The sequence below is a fragment of the Mytilus californianus genome, unplaced genomic scaffold, assembly GCF_021869535.1.
Source record: "Mytilus californianus isolate M0D057914Y unplaced genomic scaffold, xbMytCali1.0.p SCAF_5, whole genome shotgun sequence".
NCBI classification, from domain to species: Eukaryota; Metazoa; Mollusca; class Bivalvia; order Mytilida; family Mytilidae; genus Mytilus; species Mytilus californianus.
In genome coordinates, this window is record NW_026262701.1 from 107,437,717 (window position 1) to 107,454,549 (window position 16,833).

The 16,833-nt window shown below is 32.7% G+C and overlaps 2 protein-coding genes across 5 annotated transcripts in view; one reads left to right on the forward strand and one right to left on the reverse strand.

The window, feature by feature from the left end:
* The window catches only part of LOC127700504 (uncharacterized protein YfbL-like), a 323,855-nt gene that overhangs the window by 295,553 nt on the left and 11,469 nt on the right, over positions 1-16,833 (reverse strand). The window lies entirely within an intron of this gene.
* The window catches only part of LOC127700500 (uncharacterized), a 245,133-nt gene that overhangs the window by 193,725 nt on the left and 34,575 nt on the right, over positions 1-16,833 (forward strand). The window contains exon 1 of one of the 4 annotated variants that reach the window (XM_052203996.1): positions 2,423-2,550. The exons of 2 other annotated variants lie outside the window; for them this stretch is intronic. In XM_052203996.1, coding sequence (XP_052059956.1) covers positions 2,469-2,550 — 82 coding nt within the window. In that variant the 5' untranslated portion in view covers positions 2,423-2,468. Of the gene's footprint in view, positions 1-2,422; positions 2,551-16,833 lie in introns of those variants that run through there. One more of the 4 variants, XM_052203993.1, reaches the window with a different exon arrangement.

Sequence of the window (16,833 nt, forward strand, 5' to 3'; positions counted from 1 at the left end):
TGTCACTACGCTTTTGGTCCCTATAAATATCTTGACTTTCCCAGTTTACACATCAGTTTCCTGGAGATAACTTTCCACTAAAGGTATTAAAAACACTTAGAGATCGGGTGCTAAATAAAAAGCAGAGGTCTCAAAAAAGGTATGCAATTTTGAAATTTCCAATTTGCAAATTAGGAACTATAACACAATTCTCATGGCTAGGACGTAGTAGAATCGTAGTGATGTAGACGAGAACAAGGGCAAAGTAGCAGCGCATTATTGTCTTCCTCATCGTAGAATAATCGAACCAATATTGTACTTAAGCGTAATTAAGACGTATAGTGAAATCGGGATTGTCGCAGTGAAATCTTATAGGCCTACCTAAGGTTGCAGCGAAATATTTTCCATTGGCTACCCCGATTGCTCAACGTTTCTAATACGATGCTTCTACGCCCATCCCGATCTAACTACGTCCTTACTACGACTGAGTTCATACGGTTCTACTTCAACTAGTTTTTTGGTCCTGACTACACTACGAATGTTTTGAGCATATTCAAAGCTCCACGATCATTAAGACTTGGCATGTCCTTTTTACGACCTGACCACGATATTACTATGACTTTCAAAATTTTATAATTTCTGAGATCGTAGTGGGATCGTGGTCCTAGTGTGATGGGGATATAAGTAATGTTTGTTTGTTTATCATATCAAATGCATTCCGTTTTTTCTCAATATAATCTTATGACAGTCTGGGGCGTAGCTGCCGTTAGGCACTTTAGGCACGTACCAATACACATATTTAAAAATAAAAAATAAAAACAACATTATATGTATATACATGGGAACTCGGTAAAACTCTTTAATTATCAAATGTCATTTGTACACTAGTCTATCATCCTTAGTGAATTGAGTATTGAATAGAATGTCATTATATTCCACCTTATATAAACAACTAAAAACTAGATCTTTGGTTCAGATCATTTCATTTCTATCAACAAATACTCAAGTTGAATTAGCCTCATCATTCTCAAATCCTGCCTTTTTTTATATACATGATTTATTTTTTTATTAATTGTTGTTGACTTTCAACTAGCTTTCCACTTGGTCCTTATCCGACCTACAATAAAATCCTTGCCGAAGTTAGGCGTTCGTTTGGTTGTGCGTAATGTATAATAACGCAGTCACGTCTGGTCAGAATGGGGACGTTAAATCCGATGCCGCTAGTGTAGAGAGAATGCCACGCTCTCTACACGTTAAGCAACTTGCAACAACTCTTTTAGGGGTTCGTAGGTGGTCTACTGAAAGACAAAATCTATGTTCCTATCCAAGAAAACCACATTTTCTATGCATTGCATTTCTAAGATTCCAGACCTTCATCCTCGACGATCAGGACCTAGCTACCTGTTGTATTTATTGTAAATTTGTTTTTGTCCTATACAATCATGAACTATTTGCCATTTTTAGCAATTAATCAATCAATCAATCAATCAACTAACTTTCAGCAACTTCGAGTACTCTAAAATCTACGACCTGCTGGGTGCATTGATTCAACGGCCCCAGATCCCCTGCCGCAATTTTTACCCACAGTTAATTGGACATGTAGTTACGCTTCTCACAGTCTTGGCGCCCAGAGTACCACCCACCTTTGGCGAGTCACTGACAATTTTTTGTGTCATTCCTAAATTTGTGACACCAGTAAGCCATTTATCGGTTTCCTGATATCTTGCCAATGGTAAATGATACAACTGTGGTATACCGATAGGAGGGCTATTGCAAGGCGACTTCTTATAGAAAAAAAATATAGGCGGGAAACGGGAAACTTAAAAAATGATAAGCGGGATACGGGAATCTGACAAAACAATTAGCGGGATACGGGACCCTCCCCCCTCCCCCCAATGAGACCCCCTCTAGGTTTTGTAAAAAAAATATAACTTACGTTACGGCAGTTCCGGGATACGGTTTTTAGTTGAATCTGTCATGTGACCAAAATGTATGCATTGTAACTTCCAACACATGTTGAGCAAACGGGTGAAAAAGTTTGATTTTATACTGCACAAAATATTTGGGAAATTAAAATCTAATAAGATGGTCACCCTCCCTCAGTCGTACGGGAATCAAGATTACGTACTTACGGAACATAAATTATTTCTATACTACCCTACAGAATGACGATTCTAAAAGTGCTGGAAACTTTTAATAGCGCAGGGATACAGGCGCGCATTCTATCTGGTAAATGACGTCATAAAGGCGTGCGAAATTGACGATCTTTTCCGGTGAAAGACAAAATATTTGGGAAATTAAAATCTAATAAGATGGTCACCCTCCCTCAGTCGTACGGGAATCAAGACTACGTACTTACGGAACATAAATTATTTCTATACTACGGAACGGAAACGATCACTGTACGGAGTTTGCCCTACAGAATGACGATTCTAAAAGTATCAACGTAATATACGTTGGCCTATTTCCGGAAAATCTCTTACCTGTCGATGCATTTAAATCATCGAAAGAAATGCTACAAAATGGCGACTTTATATCTTATTTACTGTGTGCTTAATTTACTGTTCAGTTGTGAGTATACTATATATATGTATATCATATAAACTTTATGTAATATCTGACAATTATAATTTTATATGATTATAATGTCAAATTGTTCATTAATAATTAATGTTTTGGCAAGTATTGAAGTAAAGGAAAAAAATGGAATTATTGAATTCAGTGAAAAACATACGTGACGTAAGAACTTGGCGCAAATAATCACATATAGCTGTTTACATCACTTTCAATATCTGGGCAGTTTTGTATGTCCCATTAAAACTCTTAGTAGTACAAACGTGTATGATGAGAACAGATTGTCAAGAAGAACATAAGTTGAATTATCTACAAACACGATCACTGGGGATACAACTAACTATTCAAAGTATTTTATTCTTTACAGTTTGATTACGTTACCCAATTGATTAAAAATAGAAAAAAGATATTTGTTTGTCCTTCGGATATTTAACATCGTCTATACAATCCATAAACACCAAAAGGACTAAATATTTGATGAACGGGAAATTTAAACACAATATACAATTCTATTTCTATATTCTACGACGTATATCAAAACAGTAAGATATTTAAATAACGTTCCAATAAAATGCGCTACGAATTTTCTTTGAGACATTATGATGGTATTGGTTAGGCATTGAATGGCTTGACAGGGGTGTGGAAATAATTGTTGTGACCACTTGTCCCTGGCCAAGTGAAATTGTAAATTTTACTTGTCCGAAAGAAAAATTACTTGCCCTGATTTCCTTACGAATTTGGAATGAAGATGATGTATTTTACTGTAAACGTGTATTTTCTTAAACAGTTTTGAAACACAATGCAAATAGTATTCATGGTCTTTGTTTGTACATAAGAATGATAAAATGATAAGTAGAGTATACACCAATGAGATATAAACCAACCAACCAAAAAAAAACAAAACTTGAAACTAAAGAATATAGAGGCCAATTTTGTAATGTTTTTCGATGCTAGCTTACATGAACCTGGGAGATTACAATGAATGTATATCATGACTTATATTTTCTCCACTGTGAGCCTGTGTGAAGTTTTAACGTTTATAATGAAGAGTTGAAAGCCAAATAATTGATTGAATTATTGAATTATTGTTTGCAACCCCCTCCTTCCACCCTCCCCCACCAAAAAAAAAATTTGGTAGGCCGATTGTAAATTTGAGATTTTTTTAGATAAGCGAAATCAAAACATTATAGAACTTTAAAATCCTCTATTCCATTTATTTTCATACTATTTGTCCTTTGCCACTTCTGATTTACATTTCTTGTCAAAACCAAGTTCCTGGCTCAGCAATTTTATTTTCTATGAGGCGCATCTTCTCCGTTGGTCAACTTCCGAGCGATGACCTATTTAAAGATGCTTACCTGACTTGATCGGTCATTTAGTTCAGTTCATTCTTGAGAAATCAGAGCTCGAAATTAATAATGACCATTCTTGGTGTATCATTAGTGACAATATGAATTACTGTGTACCATCTATCAACACTTTGAAGATTTGCGAGTCATTTTCTCTACTGAAAGGGTAATCAAATGATAATGAGATAAGTATACCAAACAAAGCAATTTAGTGACAATTCAAAGAATAAAATGAACTTAAAATTACAGTATATTATGAGTTCAGTGGTCATGTTTACAGATATGTTGCTACACTTCTTATTTGAGTTGTTCAAGTTGTTACAACGCGATTCTCTATTTAGTTTGAGCGTACATACCTATGCCTATATTACCTAAGGACAGCGTACTTATCAAGCGTAATGTCGTTGAAACAACAAAGCGTATAACAGCTTCAGGGAGTGAAAAAAACAGAAATGGTATGATAACCAGATTAATATTTTTTCTGAATATAACGTCACAGTACCCAAATTGCACCGAGTACCCAAATTGCACCTATTTATAAAAAAAAGCAGCGGAATATGGCATGTTATTGGTTGCAAAAATTTGATATTTTTCATTTAAATGCAATATTTTTCATTTAATTGATATATTTCTTCATTTAAATGCAATATGTTTTATTTGAATGGTATATTTTTTCATTAAAATGCAATATTTTTTATTCAAATGGTATAATTTGTCATTCAAATGCAATAATTTTTATTCAATTGGTATAAATTGTCATTTTAATGCAATATTTTTTATTCAATTGGTATAGTAGTTTTTTTATTTATATGCAATAATTGCATTATGGGAAATTCTTTGACGTCATAAGGTCAAATTTGCAACAACGTTTGTGATTGTTTGGTAATTGTTTGGATTTCTCCCCTTTCTTTCTAAACATAAGTGACCAAGAATTAAAAAACGCGTCAGAATATCGCCCCTCAAACTAAATCTGGCGTTCGTGCGAGTCCTGCACTGGCTGTTAAAATCTTCTGGTCCTAACTAATATTTCTATTGCAAAATTTCGATGGTCAAAACGTTCGGACAACAACTTTTCAAAAACTTTCATTGTATATGGATCTATATGCAAGTATATCGGTTTTTTTAAAATAGATTAGAAGGCACCGTTGGTTTTTTCCCGTTTGAATGGTTTTACACTAGTCATTTTTGGGGGCCCTTTATAGCTTGCTGTTCGGTGTGAGCCAAGGCTCCGTGTTGAAAACCGCACTTTGACCTATAACGGTTTACAAATTATGACTTGGATGGAGAGTTGTCTCATTGGCACTCATACCACATCTTCTTATATCTATATACAACGTAAACCAGACGTTTCTCAGACTGTTTTCTTTTTTTTAATAAATCCTTTGCCGCGCGTTGTGTACTGATTGATACTTCAATCTGGGAGAACATGATTTATTTCAGTACTAGTTGTTATTAGCTTTGAGCAAACTTCCACTGACTAATTGAAAATACTCTAATGTCGGTGCTTTGTGTCTATTGTCTTCATGTTAGTTTTTTTGTGTGTCTCGTATCGATCTTTTGACTAATTGCAACTGATTAGTGCAGGTTGTTCTTTTATTGTACTGTTACACCATTGTCCCAGCTTCGGGATGGGTTGAGTGCTCACAAACATGTTGTTGTACTGTTACACCACTGTCCCAGGTTAGGGGGAGGATTGGGATCCCGCTAACATGTTTGACCCTGCCACATTCTGTATATGTATGTGCTTGACCCAAGTCAGGAGCCTGTAATTCAGTAGTTACCGTTTGTTGCTGTGTTATACATATTTGTGTTTCGTTCATTTTTTGTACATTAATTCGGCCGTTAGTTTTCTCGTTTGAATTGTTTTACATTTGTGATTTCGGGGCCTTTTATAGCTGACTGCGCTGTAGGCTTTGCTTATTGTCGAAGGCCGTACGGTGACTTATAGCTGTTGATTTCTGTGTAATATGGTCTCTTGTGGAGAGTTGTCTCATTTGCAATCATACTACATCTTCGTTTTTATATCAACCCTACCATATTCTTTATTTGCCTGTTCCAAGTCGAGGCCTGTAATTTAGTGGTTGTCGTTGGTTCATGTCTCGACTCATATTTGATATTTTGTAAATTGTTTTGTTATGTATAATTAGGCCATTAGTTTTTTCGTTTGAATTGTTCACACTTTTCATATCGGGCCTTTTATAGACGACTTTACAGTATCAGGTTTTTGTCATTGTTGAAGGACTTACGATTGTCTATAATTGCTAACATCCACTTCATATTTGAACTCCGGTGGATAGTTGCCTTATTAGCAATCATATCCCATCCCATCTCTCCGTTTTTATATTATATACCTGACTTCTAAATTCGTGTTTTCCTGAACAAGCATGAAATATTTGTCACTGGGCGTTAAAAATTAGCAACAAACAATCAATCAATTTAAAATTGTGTTAAATAAGTGGAAAACCATTTGATATTTATCTATTTGTTGGGGTGGGGGACAGAAGGATTTCATATATGAATATGGTTGCCTGGTAAGAGCTGAAAAATAGGCATGATTAGCGACAGATTAAAATGAATAATAATACCCTCTCTTCCCTTCCCCATCCTTCATCTATAAATTTAAACTGACCACCACGGAATAGCCCAATAGTGTTCAAAGTAGCGATAAACACCAATCAATCAAAATCCCTTCCCTAGAATATCAAATAATCGTCCCTTAACTGTTATTTTCCGACGGTAGTTCTTATATTTATCCAGCTTATCGTTCTACAGGGATGTCCTACTAAGGCTGTCATACCATAAAAACGTTTATAACACAGCTCACATTCTAATAGATCTGCATTCATAAATTTATTAGTCATTTAGACTAAACGACGCCATATGTTTGTTATGTGCCTCTGCCGTCTAAACAACCTATCAAAAAAGAATAGGTGGAAGAGAGCCAGAAGATCTTCCCAATGCAAAAAAAAAAAAAAAACAGAAATGGACTTATTCTGGCTCACTACCGAAGAACAAAAAAACGCGCCCCATTAATATGTTTTAAAAACGCCTTGTCCCTACCCTTTTTTCCCAAAAATTGGCATTGTTAAATATATATACATATATATAATCATCATTACAATGCTATTGTATTTTTATAAGACCTACTTTATTACATGATCTGGGACTAATGACATCTATCTATAAGTCCAAGCATACAGTAAATTATTATAATATGAATATGTTTCTTGTTTTAATAACCAGATATGATGCTATGCTATACATCTCTATACAAATATCTAAATCTGAACCCCCTCCCCCCTCACACACAAACCATAACCATTACTGCCAATACTCGCAGATGTGTAGACTGTAGGGGAGTTTCTTCAGAAAGGGTTTTCATTGGAGGCGTTTTTGCCATGCACGCAGGTATCTGTTTCTATTCATGAACAGGTTGTGTGTCAAATTAATTATTATTACTTGTCACTCGCATTTTTTGCTCGACCTGGCAATAACAGCCAGTGCACGAATTCGCACGAACGCCAGATTTAGTTAGAGGGGTGATATTCCGACGCGTTTTTTTAATTCTTGGTCACTCATGCATGTTTAGAAAGAAAGGGAAGAAATCCAAACAATTACCGACCAATCACAAACGTTGTTGCAAATTTAACCTTGTGACGTCACAGAATTTCCCATAATGCAATTATTGCATATAAATAAAAAAACTACTATACCAATTGAATAAAAAATATTGCATTAAAATGACAAGTTATACCAATTGAATAAAAAATATTGCATTTGAATGACAAATTATACCATTTGAATAAAACAATATACCATTTAAATGAAAAATTATACCATTTGAGTAAAAAATATTGCATTTAAATGAATAAATGTACCATTTAAATAAAAAAAAAATATTGCATTTAAATGAAGAAATATACCAATTAAATAAAAAATATTGCATTTAAATGAAAAATATCAAATTTTTGCAACCAATACCATGCCATAGCGGAAATCTTACAAGTTTTTTAGAGACCAAACAATTTGTATTTTTATGATTTGACATTATGCACGTCTTTCAACATAACTTATTATATGTAGATATGCACAAAACTTTCACAGTATATATCAACTGATGAAGTATTCACTGGAAAAAGTAAAATCTATGGAAACGTCGCCATGCGACGTTCACAAAAAGTCATCTTTTAAAAATGAGCAAATAAAATATGTAACAAGCATCCATTTCTTAAATAATGAATAGTAAGCATGGGTTAATGTCAAATTGTTCTAAATATTTGAAGAAATAAAACAAAACATCTGTTATATATGATTTTTAAGGATGTAAATTTAAGCATAGATGCAATTTGAGTACTCCTCATTACAGAATCATGGATCGTTTGGAGGTCGGTTCTTACCCATTTTTCTATGATTCAATATGGATTCAAAATTAGATTGGTGGAACTATATAATAAATAAGGATACATCTACAAAATAAACACAGAATGGAAACTTTTGTCTGGATCATAAATATACGTAGGTGAAAAAACTGTCAAAATAGGTGCAATTTGGGTACCCTCACGTTAGATATCGTAAAATATCAACCTCTCGACACCATATGAAGCTTTTAGCTCGTTCGCTTCGTTCACTCGCCAAAAAAAGTACACATTGTGGCTCGTGGCTGATATTTTGCGATATCAATGTGCAGAACACCCAATATTAATTCCACGTGTGCAATATATCTATTACTCTATGGGTATGTTTGTTTAAGAAGGTGATTTATTTTTCTGATCAAGTAGAGAATAATAGTTTGAAAAAAATAAGAAAATTATTCTCCTTATCATAATTATTTTTTATATGCAAAATTAATAATTTATTCTGCCGCTAAACGAAGTAATGGGAGATAATACATCTGCTTCCGAACCATTTCGATGGTCTGCGTAAAACAACATTGACAATGTGGCGTGTAGAACTTTTTTAAGTTTATCATGCTCTATTTCCTATTGGAATTCCACTAGGGTTCATCTGCTTTCCATTCTATTCCAAACTTAAAGACAAATTGAAAGAATTGGTCTTACTATTTGTATAAAAAAAAAGCCCAGCGTAGATACAAATATCTTGTTTTAGGCAGGGACAAATCATACTTTGTAAAAAAAAAAATCTCTGATACTCTGAAACTGACATTATCAAAATGCTTTCATGGTTTAAACCGAACCTTTTATCAGTATAAATATTTTCTTGATAATTTTTGTAAGCAATATTGTTTGTAACTCACAACCTGAAGTCGAAAAGACATAGATATCTATAAAAATTAGTGCCAATGTCTTGTTTTAAATTTTGACATTTTTTTTTAAACTACCGCTTTGTATCCATGAGAAATAAACATTGAAATTGTGTAGAATATTTGGGACATGTAATCGTATAACTGAAATTTGGGTCCCCAATGCTCTTCAACTTCGTACTTTATTTGGCCTTATCAACCTTTTTGATTCGAACGTCACTGATGAGTCTTTTGTAGACGAAACGCGCGTCTGGCGTACAAAATCTTAATCCTGGTATTTATGATGAGTTTTAATGGATATGGTCATCGTCTTATCTTTTGCTTCTAGATATGAGTTTGGAATCAAATGAAAACTAACTCATGTATAGAAGATCCGTAGGTGGATCAAATTCTATTTTGAACTCGATTTATTTCCACTATATTTTAAAATGCCCGCCTCTCTATTGAATTAGGACTTGTCGTGTTGCTCACGACAAGTAAAAATAGGCTGAAAAATAAGTCGTATTCGGTAATATCATAAACGAGGAAAAAAGGACACTTTCGTTTAAGTCGTGGTTAATTTATGGTTATGGTCCCCATAAATAAACCACGACATCCGGAATATATATTTGGTCATCACTCATCTGTGTTACAGATATACCAAAATATATTGACGTCCTAAAGTTTTCAAAGAGATCATATCATTATCTAGAGAATTTTGTGGACGTATTTTTAACAGACAGTTAACATTCCCCTTAAAATCAACTGTTCTCCTCTCCGAATCTTTCCTTTATTTGTGTGAGGAAGAAAAGAAGCTTGCATTATCATTTAACTTCATGTTCCGCTATAAAGATGATGACATGTGTTGCTGCACATCCATACATTGGTAGTGAGGCTCTATTGGGAACTTTGCTTTAGGAAAAAAAGATGTGATTTCAATTTTTCCATTGCGAACCTTCCATTTGTATGTACCAACATTTAGACAGCAACTGAACAAGCTTATTCGAGTTGGTACTATATCCAAGAGCTTAGGTGCCCAATTGTGATTTTGGTAAATTTGACGTCATTTAATAAAATTTTACAGATGCCATCTTGTTGATTTTGTTAACTGTTATGCGGAATACCAATGTTACACATGGGCACTGCTTTTTTTCGTTTTCTTTTTTTCCCTCATTTATGACATCATCGAGATACGACTCGTCATCCGATTTGTATCGCCATGAGCAACACGACAGATGTCACAAGTGGAACAGGAAAACTTCCCTTTCAATAGCACATGTGCTAATTCCCCGGTTTTCGTAGGCCTCGTTTTGCTCCCTCGTTAGTCTGTGTATTGGTTTGTGAACTGTTGTTGACCTGTTCGTTGTTCGTTGGTTTTATACTTTATCATTCCCCCTCATTAAATTTCTTTTTTTTTTTTTTTTTCAAATGAAAAAAAAAAATAGTCGCATGATTAATGTTTTTTTTTTTGTCTTAAATGTCAACTTGATAAATTCAATGTTAATAATTCATTTCTTTGTAAAACAGTCCGTTAATATGAGTAAAACACATCTATCTCCCCCTTAGTTAACATCAGAAGTTTTAAAATTCTAGATTTGAAATTATGAATATATTTTCTAAATAAAGAATTAGGAGACAGCTTCCTTATTATAAAGCTATTGCAGGCAATAGAGTATATTTTAACTAAAAACTGAACTGATAAAGCATAAGTATCCAATATGAAAAAAATTCTTTTATTCCCATCTCTTTTAGTTTACAATATGATTACATCTAATTATTTGGGTTATTTTCTGTTGTTGAGACAAAGCAAATCAGTTTTTACTGTTTTGTCGTGTTTCATCGAGGGTATCACCAGCCCGTAGTCAGCACTTCTGTGTTGACTTGAATCATCATTGATTTGGCTATGAATGCCCATAATTATAAATAAGCTGTCTACAAAACTTTTGAATTTTTCAAATACTAATGATTTTCTACCCCAGGAATTTCCTTATCTTGTATTTGGCAAAACCTTTCAGAATTTCGGGTCCTCAATGCTCTTCAACTTCGTACTTTATTTGGCCTTTTTAAGTTTTTGATTCGAGCGTCACTGATATGTCCTTTGAAGACAAAACGCGTGTCTGGCGTACACAATTTTAGTCCTGGTATCTATGATAAGTTTATTCATATTGGGTTTTACTATAGAAATTCACTGTATTACAAAAATCCTGAAACTTCAAATATTGAATTAGGATTTTATCTTTCTTGGTTTTCGTATAAGCCACCTATTTGAACAAACTGATAATAATTCCCAATTTAGAACATTTGAGACAGGTTCAAGGACGTCTCGACGATGTTTTACTTGAGATAATGTAATTTGAAAACAGTTTTTGCTGATATGAAAGATACTTATCAAACATTCTACATTGGCTAGAGGTATAGGGGTAGGGTTGAGATCTCACAAAACATGTTTAACCCCGCCGCATTTTTGCGCCTGTCCCAAGTCGGGAGCCTCTGGCCTTTGTTAGTCTTGTATGTTTATTTGATTTTGGTTCATTTATATGTTTCGGAGTTTAGTGCAATGTCCATTTTTACTGAACTAGTACACATTTTTGTTTAGGATCCAGCTGAAGCCCGCCTCCGGGTGCGGGATTTTCTCGCTGTATTGAAGACCCATTGGTAGCCTTGGGCTGTTTTCTGCTCTTTGGTAGGGTTGTTGTCTCTTTGACACATTCCCCATTTCCATTCTTAATTTTATTAAACCATATTATTGGATAAAACCATCTTCGTTGAAATAGTGTAGAAAATGTAAAACACTTTTGTTTTCGTAGACACTTCATTTCGTGGTTTTGACAATTCTGCTTACAAGTTTAAAAAAAACTTGAACCTTGTTAAACATCAAAATGTTTGGTCCACCTTTACCCCGAATTTAGTACACCACACATAATAACTGTCCATAATCATATTTAGTACCCCGCACATAATAACAGTCCATAATCATATTAAGTATCCCTCACATAATAACAATCCATAATCATATTTAGTACCCCACACACAATAACTGTCCATAATCATATTTAGTACCCCACACATAATAACAGTCCATAATCATATTTAGTATCCCTCACATAATAACAATCCATAATCATATTTAGTACCCAACAGATAATAACAGTCCATAATCATATTTAGTATCCCTCACATAATAACAGTCCATAATCATATTTAGTATCCCTCACATAATAACAGTCCATAATCATATTTAGTACCCCACACATGATAACAGTCCATAATCATATTTAGTACCCCTCACATAATAACAATCCATAATCATATTTAGTACCCACACATAATAACAATACATAATCATATTTAGTACCCACACATAATAACAATCCATAATCATATTTAGTACCCCACACATAATAACAATCCATAATCATATTTAGTACCCACACATAATAACAATCCATAATCATATTTAGTACCCACACATAATAACAATCCATAATCATATTTAGTACCCCACACATAATAACAATCCATAATCATATTTAGAACCCACACATAATAACAGTCCATAATCATATTTAGTATCCCTCACATAATAACAATCCATAATCATATTTAGTACCCAACAGATAATAACAATCTACAATCATATTTAGTACCCCACACATAATAACAATCCATAATCATATTTAGTACCCAACAGATAATAACAGTCCATAATCATATTTAGTACCCTTCACATAATAACAGTCTATAATCATATTTAGTACCCCACACATAATAACTATCCATAATCATATTTAGTACCCCTCACATAATAACAGTCCATAATCATATTTAGTACCCCACACATAATAACAATCCATAATCATATTTAGTACCCAACAGATAATAACAATCTATAATCATATTTAGTACCCACACATAATAACAATCCATAATCATATTTAGTACCCCACACATAATAACAATCCATAATCATTTTTATTACCCACACATAATAACAGTCCATAATCATATTTAGTACCTCACACATAATAACAATCCATGATCATATTTAGTACCCCACACATAATAACAATCCATAATCATATTTAGTACCCCACACATAATAACAATCCATAATCATATTTAGTACCCACACATAATAACAGTCCATAATCATATTTAGTATCCCTCACATAATAACTGTCCATAATCATATTTAGTACCCCACACATAATAACAAACCATAATCATATTTAGTACCCCACACATAATAACAATCCATAATCATATTTAGTACCCCACACATAATAACAATCCATAATCATATTTAGTACCCCACACATAATAACAATCCATAATCATATTTAGTACGCCACACAAAATAACAATCCATAATCATATTTAGAACCCCACACATAATAACAATCCATAATCATATTTAGTACCCCTCACATAATAACAACCCATAATCATATTTAGTACCCCACACATAATAACAGTCCATAATCATATTTAGTACCCCACACATAATAACAATCCATAATCATATTTAATATCCCACACATAATAACAATCCATAATCATATTAAGTACCCAACAGATAATAACAATCCATAATCATATTTAGTACCCCACACATAATAACAATCCATAATCATATTTAGTACCCACACATAATAACAATCCATAATCATATTTAGTACCCCACACATAATAACAATCCATAATCATATTTAGTACCCCACACATAATAACAATCCATAATCATATTTAGTACCCCACACATAATAACAATCCATAATCATATTTAGTACCCACACATAATAAGAATACATAATCATATTTAGTACCCCACACATAATAACAGTCCATAATCATATTTAGTACCCAACACATAATAACAATCCATAATCATATTTAGTATCCCACACATAATAACAATCCATAATCATATTTAGTACCTAACAGATAATAACAATCTATAATCATGTTTAGTACCACATACATAATAACAATCCATAATCATATTTAGTACCCCACACAGAATAACAATCCATAATCATATTTAGTACCCAACAGATAATAACAATCCATAATCATATTTAGTACCCCACACATAATAACAATCCATATTCATATTTAGTACCCCACACATAATAACAGTCTATAATCATATTTAGTACCCCACACATAATAACAGTCCATAATCATATTTAGTACCCAACAGATAATAACAATCATTAATCATATTTAGTACCCCACACATAATAACAATCCATAATCATATTTAGTACCCCACACATAATAACAATCCATAATCATATTTAGTACCCCACACATAATAACAATCCATAATCATATTTAGTACCCAACAGATGATAACAATCTATAATCATATTTAGTACCCCACACATAATAACAGTCGATAATCATATTTAGTACCCAACAGATAATAACAATCTATAATCATATTTAGTACCCCACACATAATAACAATCCATAATCATATTTAGTACCCCACACATAATAACAGTCCATAATCATATTTAGTACCCCACACATAATAACAATCCATAATCATATTTAGTATCCCTCACATAATAACAATCCATAATCATATTTAGTACCCCACACATAATAACAATCCATGATCATATTTAGTACCCACACATAATAACAATCCATAATCATATTTAGTACCCCACACATAATAACAATCCATAATCATTTTTATTACCCACACATAATAACAGTCCATAATCATATTTAGTACCTCACACATAATAACAATCCATGATCATATTTAGTACCCCACACATAATAACAATCCATAATCATATTTAGTACCCCACACATAATAACAATCCATAATCATATTTAGTACCCACACATAATAACAGTCCATAATCATATTTAGTATCCCTCACATAATAACTGTCCATAATCATATTTAGTACCCCACACATAATAACAAACCATAATCATATTTAGTACCCCACACATAATAACAATCCATAATCATATTTAGTACCCCACACATAATAACAATCCATAATCATATTTAGTACCCCACACATAATAACAATCCATAATCATATTTAGTACGCCACACAAAATAACAATCCATAATCATATTTAGAACCCCACACATAATAACAATCCATAATCATATTTAGTACCCCTCACATAATAACAACCCATAATCATATTTAGTACCCCACACATAATAACAGTCCATAATCATATTTAGTACCCCACACATAATAACAATCCATAATCATATTTAATATCCCACACATAATAACAATCCATAATCATATTAAGTACCCAACAGATAATAACAATCCATAATCATATTTAGTACCCCACACATAATAACAATCCATAATCATATTTAGTACCCACACATAATAACAATCCATAATCATATTTAGTACCCCACACATAATAACAATCCATAATCATATTTAGTACCCCACACATAATAACAATCCATAATCATATTTAGTACCCCACACATAATAACAATCCATAATCATATTTAGTACCCACACATAATAACAATACATAATCATATTTAGTACCCCACACATAATAACAGTCCATAATCATATTTAGTACCCAACACATAATAACAATCCATAATCATATTTAGTATCCCACACATAATAACAATCCATAATCATATTTAGTACCTAACAGATAATAACAATCTATAATCATGTTTAGTACCACATACATAATAACAATCCATAATCATATTTAGTACCCCACACAGAATAACAATCCATAATCATATTTAGTACCCAACAGATAATAACAATCCATAATCATATTTAGTACCCCACACATAATAACAATCCATATTCATATTTAGTACCCCACACATAATAACAGTCTATAATCATATTTAGTACCCCACACATAATAACAGTCCATAATCATATTTAGTACCCAACAGATAATAACAATCATTAATCATATTTAGTACCCCACACATAATAACAATCCATAATCATATTTAGTACCCCACACATAATAACAATCCATAATCATATTTAGTACCCCACACATAATAACAATCCATAATCATATTTAGTACCCAACAGATGATAACAATCTATAATCATATTTAGTACCCCACACATAATAACAGTCGATAATCATATTTAGTACCCAACAGATAATAACAATCTATAATCATATTTAGTACCCCACACATAATAACACCATAATCATATTTAGTACCCCACACATAATAACAGTCCATAATCATATTTAGTACCCCACACATAATAACAATCCATAATCATATTTAGTATCCCTCACATAATAACAATCCATAATCATATTTAGTACCCCACACATAATAACAATCCATGATCATATTTAGTACCCACACATAATAACAATCCATAATCATATTTAGTACCCCACACATAATAACAGTCTTTAATCATATTTAGTACCCCTCACATAATAACAATCCATAATCATATTTAGTACCCCACACATAATAACAATCCATAATCATATTTAGTACCCCACACATAATAACAATCCATAATCATATTTAGTACCCCACTCATAATAACAATCCATAATCATATTTAGTACCCCACACATAATAACAATCCATAATCATATTTAGTACCCCACACATAATAACAATCCATAATCATATTTAGTACCCAACAGATAATAACAATCCATAAT